The sequence below is a fragment of the Podarcis raffonei genome, chromosome 1, assembly GCF_027172205.1.
Source record: "Podarcis raffonei isolate rPodRaf1 chromosome 1, rPodRaf1.pri, whole genome shotgun sequence".
Classification (NCBI taxonomy): Eukaryota; Metazoa; Chordata; class Lepidosauria; order Squamata; family Lacertidae; genus Podarcis; species Podarcis raffonei.
The window spans coordinates 15,040,286-15,054,833 of record NC_070602.1 but is presented as its reverse complement, the minus strand read 5'-3'; the positions used below and the strand labels follow the sequence as shown (position 1 = coordinate 15,054,833).

The 14,548-nt window shown below is 46.0% G+C and overlaps 1 protein-coding gene across 2 annotated transcripts in view; it reads left to right on the top strand.

The window, feature by feature from the left end:
* Positions 1-14,548, top strand: part of LBHD2 (LBH domain containing 2) — a 53,286-nt gene that overhangs the window by 31,498 nt on the left and 7,240 nt on the right. Inside the window, exons 1-2 of one of the 2 annotated variants that reach the window (XM_053367733.1) lie at positions 11,708-11,841; positions 12,550-12,637. In XM_053367733.1, the coding sequence (XP_053223708.1) occupies positions 12,551-12,637 (87 nt within the window). In that variant the 5' untranslated portion in view covers positions 11,708-11,841; position 12,550. Of the gene's footprint in view, positions 1-11,707; positions 11,842-12,549; positions 12,638-14,548 lie in introns of those variants that run through there. The other variant, XM_053367654.1, reaches the window with a different exon arrangement.

Genomic DNA, 14,548 nt, shown 5'->3' with positions numbered 1-14,548 from the left:
ATCATGTGTCCTCCTGGCAGACTGCACTCTTGAGAGCATTTGTACCCAGTTGCAAACTTAGCTCCTTTTCATAAAAGGTAAAGGGTAAAGGGACCCCTGACCATTAGGTCCAGTCATGACCGACTTTGGGGTTGCGGCGTTCATCTCGCTTTACTGGCTGAGGGAGCCAGCGTACAGCTTCCGGGTCATGTGGTCAGCATGACTAAGCCGCTTCTGGCGAACCAGAGCAGCGCATGGAAAGGCCGTTTACCTTCCCGCCAGAGCGGTACCTATTTATCTACTTGCACTTTGACGTGCTTTTGAACTGCTAGGTTGGCAGGAGCAGGTACTGAGCAACGGGAGCTCACCCCGTCGCGGGGATTCAAACCGCTGACCTTCTGACCAGCAAGTCCTAGGCTCTGTGGTTTAACCCACAGCGCCTCCTGCGTCCCAGCTCCTTCTCATAGAAAAGAAATAATGCCTTTGTGGGGTCGCAAAATCATAGAATCATAGAGTTGGAAGGGATCGCCAAGGTTCATCTAGTCCAACTTCCTGCAATGCAGGAATCTCAGCTAAAGCATCCATGACAGAAGACCACGGGTGGCCATAGATGGTTCACTGGCAGAACAAGAAAGCTGCATCTATCTATGTTATTGTGCAAACACTTGGTAGCTTCAACAAACTACCAAGGATTAGACAAATTCATGGAGGAAAGGGCTATGGATGGCTACTAGCCAAGATGACCAAACTCTACCTGTGGTGCTGTGGTCTAAACCACTGAGCCTCTTGGGCTTGCTGATCGGAAGGTCAGCAGTTCGAAACCCCGCAACGGAGTGAGCTCCCATTGCTCTGTCCCAGCTCCTGCCAACCTAGCAGTTCAAAAGCACACCAGTGCAAGTAGATAAATAGGTACCGCTGTGGCAGGAAGGTAAACGGAATTTCCATGTGCTCTGGCACTCGTCACGGTCCTCCGTGCACCAGAAGCGGTTTAGTCATGCTGGCCACATGACCCGGAAAAGCTGTTTGTGGACAAACGCCAGCTCCTTCAGCCTGAGAGTGAGATGAGTGCCACAAACCTCATGGTTGCCTTTGACTGGACTTAACCATCCAGGGGTCCTTTACCTTTACCTTTCTTACCTTTTACTCTACCGCCAATGCTTCTGAATATTGGTTGCTGGAAATGACAGGAGGGGAGAGTGTTGCTCTTGTGCTCAAGTTCTGCTCGCTTGTTTCCTGGTTGACCACTGTGAGACCAGGGTGCTGGACTTCATGGGCTATTGGCCTGACCCTGCAGGCTGTTCTTATGTTCTTACATTATGTTCTTATGTAACTATATGGGATAGTTTCACTTCCCAAGTGAGGGCTGTCTACCAAGCACATATTCTGAACAAGACCACAGGTCTGTGCTAGAAGACTTTGAAGATACTTGCTTTCACTGAATAGTATAGCAACCATTTTTCCTTTCCGGACAAGGCTCAATGGCAGCAGATCCATGGGTTTAAATCCAGGTCTGTGCCATGGAGGGAGGTGTCCTGTTTTAACATCTGAAGCTACACTTGGCTAAGGAGTGCAGAAACCTCGCCAGGCCCACTGCTGACCTCTGCAAAGCTCCTCTTCCAAAGTGATCCCCCCACCAAAAGAAAAACAAACAAATCAGTTATAAAAAACATTTTTGCATTCCAGTTTAACTAGGCCTGCAGGTAAGTAGAAATGTCCCAAAAGTTCCCTGCTAGAAGACAATAAAGGCTGCATATGAGCAGCTCATCCATCGAAGGAGAACTCAGTCCTTTGCTTCATTAGGCACTATTTATTGTTTTCATTTCCATTGCTATGGCTACTATTTATTACTGGCAATTTTAGCATTTAATAGTAACGTGAGAGATGGTAAAAAGTGCCATTAAAATGGGAAATGTTTTATTGTGCATGAGCAATTAGTGTTTTAAATTTTAGACAAAGACAGGAAGAAATTTGCACAACATTGGACAGTGAAATGCGGCCTGGGTGAAAGATTAATTTTACATTTAGTGAATCATCTCATATTGACTGAGTTCATTATGGATGAAGTTCAGTGGCCTTCTGACAGCACTTAATGATGATTTCAGAATATCTTTTTAAATTTTCTCTAATTCGTAGGTTTCTGTCTCTTTGTTGCCAGTTTGTTGTTGTTGTTTAGTTGTTTAGTCGTGTCTGACTCTTTGTGACCCCCATGGACCAGAGCACGCCAAGCACTCCTGTCTTCCACTGCCTCCCGCAGTTTGGTCAAACTCATGCTGGTAGCTTCGAGAACACTGTCCAACCATCTCGTCCTCTGTCCTCCCCTTCTCCTTGTGCCCTCCATCTTTCCCAATATCAGGGTCTTTTCCAGGGAGTCTTCTCTTCTTACGAGGTGGCCAAAGTATTGGAGCCTCAGCTTCACGATCTGTCCTTCCAGTGAGCACTCAGGGCTGATTTCCTTCAGAATGGATACGTTTGATCTTCTTGCAGTCCATGGGACTCTCAAGAGTCTCCTCCAGCACCATAATTTAAAAGCATCAATTCTTCGGTGATATTGCCAGTTAGAGGAAGCTTAATAAAGAGATTTCAGAACTAAAACTGATTTCCATTTCACCGTGCCTTAGACCAGAAACATTAATTAAGGTTGGATAAGCCATACACAAAAGCATAAAATCACTCTCTTCTCATGCAAATAGGCAAAGTAAGCAGAAGAGGCCTGTGGGGCTGTGCTTTTTGCCTTGGTCCTATGGTTGATCCCTCAGCTCTTCCTCTGCCATCCATGAATTGGCGTGACTGTCTGAGGTGGCACATTTCCTTTGTCCTTGCAGGCTTCCCTGGATCCTGGAACCCTGACTGAGGTAGGCCCTTGACTGAGGTAGGCTCCTGACTGAGGTAGGCCTCTCTACTCCCTTTCATAGTGTGAGCCAATGGTTTGTTTTTAGAAACTATGGTTTGGCACACAGTCCAAACACAGCCTCTTCCTCAGTTTAACCTGCCTTAAGGAATTTGTTGTGAGAATAAAAAATAATATGAACCCTGAAATCTGCCCCGGGCCCCGAATTGTCTTCTTCTAACTGCCCTGCCAATATGCAACCTTTTCACATGCACTGTTTTATTGTGGGGAGCTGAACCCTTCACTTTTCCTGCCGAAGTGGTACAGTCCAGAAAGGACTAGGGCTGCCACACGTCTGGGATTTCCTGGATATAGCTGAGATTCATCTGTCGAAAATGGCATCTGGGCGGAATTTTCAAAAAGTGGCAAAAATGTATGGGAAAACCAGACCCATATCGGAAGTGTTGATTTTTTTCTGTGTGAAATTGGTAAAAACTATATTTGGGGATGGGGGAGGAGGAGGAGTTTGGATTTGATATCCTGCTTTATCACTACCCGAAGGAGTCTCAAAGTGGCTAACAATCTCCTTTCCCTTCCTTCCCCACAATAAACACTCTGTGAGGTGAGTGGGGCTGAGAGACTTCAGAGAAGTGTGACTAGCCCAAGGTCACCCAGCAGCTGCATGGGGAGGAGTGGGGAAGCGAACCCGGTTCACCAGATTACGAGTCCACCGCTCTTAACCACTACATCACACTGGGGAGATTTTGTAGAAAAGTAGCTCAACAACTTTTGTGTCTGGATTTTCACTTTTTAAAATATGGCAACCCTAGAAAGTACCGGAGCACAGGCTATTTCTTCATAATGCCATCAACCTTCAAACCATGATGGATCAAGTGGTGCTATCATGTGCATTTATTATTATTATTATTATTATTATTATTATTATTATTATTGCAAATATGAAACATCAAAAAATGAAAACATCATCAGCTGACATTAACAATGTAACAATCTGTCATTCCTGACTTTGTATAAGCGGTCCATACATCCGAATTGAAATCCAGATATTGGCTATTACAAGATGTAGAAAGGGCAGTGAGATTTTCAGTCTACTGAGAAATGGATGGTGAGTGTTTATCCTTCCAGCCTTGAAGTATAAGTCTCTTTGAAGCCATAAGGGCTCTCAGAATTCACTTCTGTTGCCCATCTGTTAGTCCTCGCAGGAATATAATTTAAAAGTGTGGGAACATCCGCAAAGATCAAGGATTTCTTCTAAACCAAAGTTTACAAGAAGAGTAATTATTGACCTGAAAGAAGGCACTATAGGACACAGCAGGACATATGCCTGAAAGAGGCATGGTCAACATTATATTCCCAGCTTCTATATGACGAACCAGGTTTTTTTTCCTATAAAGGCACTGTGGGCTGTTTAATTGTCATTATTTGTGTGTGTGAGTGTAAAGGTAAGGTAGAGGTAAAGGAGCCCTGGACGGATAAGTCCAGTCGAATTTGACGATGGAGTGCAGCACTCATCTCCACTTTCAGGCCAAGGGAGCCGGCGTTTGTCTGCAGACAACTTTTCCGGGTCATGTGGCCAGTATGACTAAACCACTTCTGGCGCATGGAACACCGTGACAGATAGCAGAGCTGTTTACCTTCCTGCCGCAGTGGTACCTATTTATCTACTTGTGCTGGTATGCTTTCGAACTTCTAGGTTGGCAGGAGCTGGAACAGAGCAACGGGAGCTCACCTCGTTGTGCGGATTCGAACTACCAACCTGATGATCAAGAGGCTTGGTGGTTTAGACCACAGGGCTACCAGCATCCCTCTGTGTGTGTACACACACACACACACACACACACACACACACGAGACAGTGCTTTTTTTCTAAAAAAAATCTTTAGGGGTACTCTCATTTTAACTCAAGAAAATCACCATTTTATAGTTCAAATCGGGAAAAATAAATACAGTAAATGGACAAAAGCACAAAGATTCACAAAATATTTAGGGGTATGCGTACCCCTGCGTACCCCCAGGAAAAAAGCACTGCATACAGGCAACCTCTGCTTTGCATGGGGGTTGCATTCTGGGTCATTGTGCATGTCAGCAGAGCATGCTTAAGTCTGCCCCACTGTGCTCATACCCTGCCCCTGTTCCACCCCCATTCCTCCCTCTTCCAGGTCCGAAAATGGTCCACAGCCTACTTGTGCATGGCTGCACATTCTTTGAATGGGCACAAAATAGGGGTAGCCTGTATATATTCATGATTTTCTCTGTAGTCCCCCCCAAAGGCAGACTATTCAGCACACGTTTTTGATGCCTGCTGCAGCAATTGCGGAGAGAAAATTAGAACCAGCCAGGTTTGTTACAACTCATAGTTGATGAGGAGAGAGCTTCACCACGAGCCTTAGTTGGGATGGCACACTAAAACAAACCTTGGTTTAGTGTAGCATGGCAGCAAAAGAAGACCACTGAGGAGCTTGCAGAGTCTTGCTAAGCTGATGTTTGGCTTAGTCTGCTGTGCGAACCAAACCACTGAGAGAGTGGCTCTTCAAGACTGACCCTGTGACCTTGCACAGGCAAAGCATATCCTCTACCATTGAGCCACAGCCCTTCCAAAGTTGCTTCCAGAAAAGCCATCATATTTTAAACCTTTGCTTTCCATGTGCAGGTGGAGCTCTTGTTTGCCGGAATTCAATCCTGGGCCCTGATTTTGAAAGCCATCCTTGCAACATGTTAAAAAGACGACAAAGGAAAGATGTCCGTTGCACATCTGCGGAGTGGCATTTGTCACTGTGGAGTCGCTACAGATCCACCCCTGACATTGGATGGCGCTGTGGTCTAATCCACCAAGCTTCTTGGGCTTGCCGATCAGAAGGTTGGCAGTTTGAATCCGCGCGATGGAGTGAGCTCCCGTTGCTCTGTCCCAGCTCCTGCCAATCTAGCAGTTCGAAAGCACACCAGTGCAAGTAGATAAATAGGTACCACTGCGACGGGAAGGTAAATGGTGTTTCCATGCACTCTGGTTTTCGTCACGGTGTTCCATTGCACCAGAAGCGGTTTAGTCATGCTGGCCACATGACCCAGAAAGCTGTCTGTGGACAAACGCCGGCTCCCTCAGCCTGGAAGCGAGATGAGCGCGGCAACCCCATAGTTGCCTTTGACTGGACTTAACTGCCCAGGGGTCCTTTATCTTACCTTTACCCCTGATATCAGTGGTCAGGAAGACCAGCACCTTACATATTTAAATCATTTATTTATTTATTTTAAAATCTTTGGTTTTGGAAATTCAGCCCTCACATTACTTACAGGCTGGTATGCACACCATATTTCTCTGCTCCTGAAGCGATTAAATTCTCCCTGCCAATGTTTCCCACCAAGCCGCAGTGCCAAGTTGCAACAATCTGGATTTCCTGGAGACCACACTAGCCAGAAACCGCCAGCTCCCAAGCATCCTGTGCGCATCATTTTTTATTCTGCCAGTTGTCCGAGAGCTCTCCCCCCACTGCTTCCCATCTCCCTTGTGGACTATAAGGGAGGCATCTTATGGTTTGACCTCAGTCTAGGACAGTGGCTTCAGCCCCTGCATCCCATCCTCTGGGATTTTGAACCTCCTGGTGACTGACAGTCAGCTATAAAGAATTCTTAGCATGGAGCCCATTTGTTATCTTGCAACTGCATGGATGGGCAGGTGCAATTCCTCCCCATTAGCCGTATTTCTGCGGAGTATTTTTCAGGAGATACCTCGATATTTAAGCCTCGCTGCTCTTGCAGGCGGCATTATCTACTCGCGCGCTCCTTGCCCACCTCGCCTCTTCCCTCGGGCAAGCACTTCTGTGTGGAGCTCGTGAGCCGTTTTTAATTCCTCCTAGATCAAACCTGATCCTCTGCCATGTATCTGGTTTTCTGTGCCCCCCCCCCCGGAATGGCATAAAGTATAACCCGTCCTGCCATCTTGCGCCACACAATCCCCCCTTTACGTGCAACGGAAGCAGGGAAGAGAGAGGAGAATGGTCTAATTTAATCAGCACAGAAGCTGATTCATTCAGGCATCTGTTGTGGCTGTGGCATGCAACATTCTCCGCTTTCCCCCTCCCAGACGGAGCCATTTGTCTTTCCTAATTCTGGGCATGTCTGCAGCAGCTGTTTCTTGAGGGATAGGTCCCGTGGCGAGCAGCTGGGATGCCAGTAGCATCTCATTACAGGCCCCGATCTAGTCTGCTCATGAGGTTTTTCGCCCTTGGAAAGTTAGTGCCTCCTCCTTAAAGCAGTACTAACTTACTCCCAGTGGAATTGCCCCTTGTCGCAGTGTCCCAGACAACTGAACGCAGTTTGCCAGCGATGTATTGCATCTCAATTTATGCCCCCTTCCTCCTCCTCTTCTCCTCTTCCTCGTCTTCTTTTTTTGGGGGGGTGGGCCCTTTTATTTCTGCAGTCTCTTGATGCTTGGCAACACAGGAGACTTTTTGAAACACTGGAGATCCGCCATACATTGCAGATAGGCTGCATCTGGCTTAGAGGTTCGCGGATGTTTTTAGGCCTGTGTTAAACATGGTACAGGCGATTCTCCACTTACGCTTGCTAGACTCACATGACGTAGCACATATGCACAGCAATGGGAAACAATTAAACCCGGAAATGGTGGGAGAGAGCTGGACGGTCCTTGTGGCTTGCAAGGAGACCATCCTAAGGGCCGGAAGAGGACATCAATGAGGCTGGAGTAAGCCCCAAAGAGACCGGAGGTGCAGCAAGTCTTGTTTCAGCTGCTCAGCCTCCCCGCCTAACAGCTGACGTGCGTGGTAGTACAGCAGCAGCAGCTGCTGCTTTCCTGCCTGTCCTCCATCCTCCCAGTCCCCGAGCCTTAATTCTAGTTGTGGGTATTTTTGGATACAGTATTTTTGGTCTGGATTGGAGAGCATGTTGCAGGGAGGGTCTTTAGTTTCTCAACCAGGAGCCATATGGCTCCCTGGGAGCCCCCCAGGATATTTTAAGGGGGGCACAGGTGAAAATTGTGCAAATGGGGGCCCATGGCAGGCACAAGATTAGGGAGCCACAGACTAGAGGAAAGTGAGAAGTGAAGAAAAGAGAGAAGTGACCAAGAAAAGAAAACATTCATGGCATTTTGTATTTGGGAGAATGAGGTTTCAGTCATGTGAATTTATTTATTCAACCTAACACGGAATCGCCTTAACATAATGATCTCCGGTTATCCCTCACAACAACAGAGCCAGATGTTAAAAAGTTTGTTTCTGGTCATCAAGCCCAAGGGTCACATTGATTGAGAAATACCTAAAGTATAAATTTTTATGTAATTGTATTTTGCATAAATTATAAAAAAATTAAATAAAACATGTTCTATTTACAAACAAAACATTTAAATAGCTACCTTTCTACTGGTAGGATGGGGGGGGGCACAGGAAGGAAACAAGGTTGGAAGGGGGCAACAATCAGAAAAAGGTTAAGAAACATTGGTTTAGAGGGTGCTCCTCACTTTATTTGATTTCACTTATGTGCACAGACACCCTCTCCAACTGTGTCAGTGGGGAGTCGCATGTACTCCAACTGGGGGTACAACCATTGTTCAGTGGCAGGACACTTGCTTTGGGTGTAGAAGGTCCCAGGTTCAGATTCAGCCTCGTGCATCTTCAACTAAAAGAGCTGAGTTAGAAGATCTGGAAAAGCCCTCTTGTCCGTGTACATTGCAGTAGTCTTAATTGTCTTAATTACCAATGGATGGCCATCTGTCATGGATGCTTGAGCTGAGATTCCTGCATTGCAAGGGGTTGTACTAGATGGTTCTATAGTGCATGGCCCTCTCCCTGCCCAGAAATCATTGTAGTTGGTTGAAGTTGGCAGTTGGTGCTGTGAGGTCACCTGGGCTTGTAATGACAGTTAAGGATCTCGGAGCACACCCAGTGATACACCAGCTCCTTTAAAGGCAGCTCAGGCCCATCCAGAACTAGTGTACAATCCAGTTTCCATACCTGGGAATTGACTATCCATAGCAGGCATAGGCAAACTCAGCCCTCCAGATGTTTTGGGACTACAATTCCCATCATCCCTGACCACTGGTCCTGTTAGCTAGGGGTGATGAGAGTTGTAGTCTCAAAATATCTGGAGGGCCGAGTTTGCCTATGCCTGATCCATAGGGTCTTTCGTATGATCAGGATTCAGGCCCAGTTTATTAGCCCATATCAGACCTGTGATTGCATCCAGGCACCAGCTTAGGACATGCACACAGCCTCTCTTGATTCAGATGTTACAGAGAAATAGAGCTGGGTATCATTAGCATCCTGCTGACACCTTGCCCTAAATCTCCTAATGATATGCTTCACAGAGTCCGTGGCAATGAACTGGATGCATATCAACATGGTGAGCAGCCCGCGAGGCTTGACAGTAATTATTATTTGTCCTGAAAACATTTGCCTTCGGAATCAAAATGATTTCCCCCCCCCCACACACACACTAGAATCTCAACAGTGCAGAGTATTGCTCAGGAGAGTGGGTGGAGGGTGGGAGTAAAAATTGTGGGGCTTGGTAACTCTTATGATTACGGATACACATGAACGCCTGCTGTTTTGGTGCTGAATGAGGGACAACTTGAGGGTTTTTGTAGGGCAGGGCAGGAGGAGGAATGAATCTGGCCAAAGGGCCAGGTAGCTATCTCCCACACACACCTTGTGGGCCACATTTGGCAGGCGAGTGGAGCCAGACACCTGTCATAGTGTGATTTATTTTAATTTTTATTCTTTTCCCACACGTGTCTTCAGAAGGCCCTTTCAAAGCTCTTATCTTGCCCAGCATTTTGCATAGGCCTTTGCAGGCACTGCCAATCAGCTGTTCACCAGTGCCGGCAGAATGCCTTTCAGCTGAGTCAGATTTTTACCTGCCCTACACTGGAGGTGTGCAGCAGCAGCTCCTGGCCACAATGGCTGTCTTCTACCTCTGCTGTCAGAGGAGTTATGCTTCTGAATACCAATTGTTGGAAACAAGAGGCGGATTTAGGGCAGTGCACAGGGCGCCGAGCTTCCCAAAGCCTAGTAAGTGCTTGATTTGGAAAGGAGTTGCGAGGGCTCTGGCGGGGTCCTGACTGCATGCTCAGCTTTGGAAAGAAGACTAAAGGGCTCTTGGACCCTCTCAGAGCCTCGTGCCCCTTTGCCAAAACCTGGCACCTCGCTTACCTGGCTTTGGGAAGCAACAGAGGGGGTGTAAAGGTAAAGGGACCCCAGACCATTAGGTCCTGTTGTGACCAACTCTGGGGTTGCGGCGCTCATCTCGCTTTACTGGCCGAGGGAGTCGGTGTACAGCTTCCGGGTCATGTGGCCAGAATGACTAAGCCGCTTCTGGCGAAACCAGAGCAGCGCACGGAAACACCGTTTACCTTCCCACCGGAGCAGTACCTATCTACTTGCACTTTGATATGCTCTTGAACTGCTAGGTTGGCAGGAGCTGGGACCGAGCAACGGGAGCTCACCCCGTTGCGGGGATTTGAACCGCCAACCTTCTGATTGGCAAGTCCTAGGCTCTGTGGTCTAACCCACAGCGCCACCCACGTCCCGCAGAGAGGGGGCTTAGGGGGTACCAAATTTTGGCCTCGCACAGGGTGCCATATTATCAAGGTACACCGCTGCTGGAAACCACAAGAGGGGAGAATTGCTCTTGTGCTCAAGTCCTGCTAACGGGTTTCCCACAGGCATCTGGTAGGCCACTGTGAGAACATGATGCTGGGTGGGCCATTGGCCTGATCCAGTGAGCTCTTCTTATGTTCTTATGGTGTAGGGCAGGTGGGTGTGACTTGGGCGAAGTGGCCTGGCAGGTCAAATGGAGAGCCCACAAGGCAGAGGTTCTCCACCTCTGGTGTCGGGGGAATGGTCATCCTGCCCCCTGCTTGTTCTCTGCTCCTGAGGTTCAGCTACAGCAAGGGAACTTTTGATTTATTTATTTTTATTTCAATATTTTTATTAATATTTTGTTAAGAGAATTTCATTTATGAGAAGACAGAGAAAAAGAAGAAGAAAAAAGTGAGCGAGAATGAAAAAAGAAACAATAGTGTTACATTACCATACGTTAATATATATATGTTCTTATCCTAATACACATATACTTTCCGATAACCTAATATATTCTGCGTCAACTCATTCCAAATAGCATTGTATTTATCCAAAGAAAGTCTGTGTCTATAAGGTGTCTGCTCATTTGTTGCCAATGTTGTCATGCCACCCCGTTAGGGTGTGTAGAATCCATTTTCTCTGTCCCGTTGTCAATTTCCATACAATGGGTATATAGTTCAAGAGCATATTCACCTCTGAAAATCTTACAAGTGTCCAGCACTTTCTCCCAAAACTTAGTAAGTGTGGGACAGAGTAAAAGCATATGTTTCAAAGAAGCATTGTCCATGTAACTTCAATCTCTTTCCTAGTGTAAGAGTTGACCGCTGCATTCCCTTGGGGGTCATCTGTTGGGGCCACGTATTGGTGGTGGATAGGGCTGAAGTCAAATGTCGGTGGAGCAGTTGAAAAAGGCTGGCGAGGACAAAAAAAAGACCCTAATAATGTGGGTGAAGATAACAATATGTTTGGTGTGGTAAGGCAGAACATTGCCTATCAGCAACACTACTAAAAATTTTTTACAGACTTGACCTTGACTCAGATTAAGTCCACGCCGACTGTGTACAATTGTCCTTAGCCCAGAATTCGCGTCTCGCTGAGGTCATTGCCGCTTTCTGGAAGGGCGCCAGAGCAGGTGGGGAAGGGGACAGGTGTTGGCAAACTTAACCCCGAATGTGTTCCCTTGTAATGAAGTGAATGAGGCCGGGGGGAGAACTGACAGTTCACCTGTTTCATGAAACAATTGCTCCAGGCTGTTCCGTTGGGCAGAACCTCAAAACACCCTAGAATAGCATCAGCGTGCCTATGAATTCCAAGCATACCTCATAAGGGTAGGATTCTTAAAGAGCTTTGCATAACAGAACCCAGACAGAGGAGCAACCATCTGGCAGAGCTGTGAGCAGGGCGGTTCAATCGCATTGCTGCAAGGTATTTATTCTGTGCTGAACAGTTCCCCCACAGTTCCATTTAATGGATCTACAGTTATTATTATGCTGCTGGTGATGATTGATTGATTGATTGATTGATTGATTGCTCACTCTTCGCCCTGAGATCTAAGGGTGGGACACAACCGTTGAACGTACAACATTACTAACAGTTCAAAACAAATTATAGCCTCAAGAATAGAGTAGCATCTAAAAATATGCACCTCAAATGTCAAAGGTTACTTCACTTGTATAGTGTAAATATAGATATATAAATTCTAAAGGGGCACAGAGTTTTATAATGTATATTGGGGTAGGAAATTCAACTCAGTTCTTACTTTAATGTGAACCTATCAGTTTCACAGTTCCTGAAATATTCACCTCTCCAAATTTTGCAAAAAAAAAAAAAAGGTTTACAAAAATGTATATACATGGGGAAATTTTGCATACAGTGTTACAATGCATTAGGTGCAAGTACTTGCAAATATGTGTAAATTGGGGAGAGCTACATAACAAAATGTGCAAAAGCAATTATTTTTGTGAGTTGTTGGGTTTTTTTATATAATGGGAAATGATGTAGAAATGTGGCAAGCTGAACTTAAGACTGGGAAACTGAGAGGTGGAAAGAAACCAGCATTGACACATTTGGCCACCCCTCGAAGTAGATTTTTAAATTGTGTATGGAATTCATCCAAGCCTCTCCTAATTGCAGCATGACGGAGGTGATGAACACACGCGAACCTGTTATGGAGGAATTTACCTTGAGCCAGCCTGAGGAAGAAGGGGGCACCTCCAGCCAGGTAAATGTAGGCAAATTACACACCATGCTACAGCCAACTCATTTTATCTATTTAATGTTTGTCAAAAGTATTTAGCTTCCTGGAGCCACTGAGAAGGGCATGCTACAGGTACACCGTATATATAAATAGAATTCTTTTAAAAAACATTTTATAAGGAGTAGGAGCCTGGCTTTCTTCTTTCCTTCTTTTGCTGTTCCTTTGAAGCCTGGGGCGAAATTCATGCCGGCTTCAATGGCAGCTAACAATGTTTCATCATAGCCCAGGCAGAGCAATCAGGTGTGCAGCCACTTGGACATGTCATCAGTTAAGTGCATAAAACCAAAAAGGTATACCCAGGATCTACAGCAGGGATAGGGAACCTGTGGCCTTTCAGATGTTGGACTCCAACTCCCATCAGCCTCTTTCAATGGTCAGGGATGATGGGAATCATAGTCCAGAACATCTGGAGGGCCGCAGGTTACCCAGTCCTGATTTATGCATTGGAATGGTCAACACTTGGAATGGGTACCCCGTTCTGGCTGCAGCGATTTTGGACAGCTGTTTTTGGACCTCTGCTTTAGAGACTGGAGAGCTGCTCTCTGTCCTGGCTGGCGTCCATTTACAGGGGATTAACATGCAAAATAATAAGGTGAGAATGATGCCGTCAGAGCAATCCATAGGCATCCCAAGGTGTTCCCCAAATGAACTTTTTTCAGACTGAGTTGATAACCCCAGAGGTTTAGTAGGCCAGGCTTTAACCTGAGTCGAGACCTCAGTTTTCCCCCAGGACCCAACAGTAGTAATTCAATAAACTTTTGCAGCTTGGTTTAAAAGCATTCACGGTTAAGTCTAATCCTACTCAAGGGTAAGCTTTAGGCAAGTGTGGATAGGATTGCAGTCTTAATGTCTTTAAAGCAGGGGTCAGCAGCCTTTTTCAGCCGTGGGCCAGTCCACCGTCCCTCAGACCATGTGGTGGGCCGGACTATATTGGGGGGGGGGGGAATGAACGAATTCCTATGCCCCACAAATAACCCAGAGGTGCATTTTAAATAAAAGCACACATTCTACTCTTGTAAAAACACCAGGCAGGACCCACAAATAACCCAGAGATGCATTTTAAATAAAAGGACACATTCTACTCATGTAAAAACAAGCTGATTCCTGGACCGTCCTTGGGCTGGATTGAGAAGGCGATTGGGCCGGATCCGGCCCCTGGTCCTTAGGTTGCCTACCTCCATTAAAGCAACATACACTTCTTTATAATAATTTGCACCTTTATGGCAGCCTTCATCAACCTGGTGTTCTCTAGATGTTTTGAACTACATCAGCCACAGCCAGTGCATGTTCAATAAACAAATGAATAAATAAGGATCCTCGTTTGGAACTCATCCTTGTCCCCAGTGTAAATCCTATTATACACAGTGGAACTTACACCAAATTAAATGAATGTAGAATTGCACTGTTACCAGGCTAAGCATGTCTACTCAGAATTTAAGCCCAACTGAGTGTAGAGCATTGCAGTTCTTAGAGATTTAAGTTTTTCATTAATTTGGGGTTTGGAACAAGGTACGAAAGGTATGAGCACTTCTTACCCAGATGTTGCCACAGATCTGGATGGCACCTTTTGGGGAATTATGTCTGATGCTAGAATATCACATGTTTCTTCACGCCTCTGATATTACTGGTAACAATTCCTGTGCCTACTGTGTGAATTCTTCTCAATATGTGTTAGTTACAGTAAATGTCAGAACTTGTATTGTGGTTTATATTTACTGGTAATTCTTAAGAGTTTAGGCAGCCTACTGGGAATTGTCATGAATGTATTGAGGTTTAACATTTATACGCCCATGGTGCGTGGCAAATTTCTTCTGCCAGCAAGTGATGAGAATGAAGATGACATTTTGCTGAGAGCTGTCAGGAGGACTTGAAATT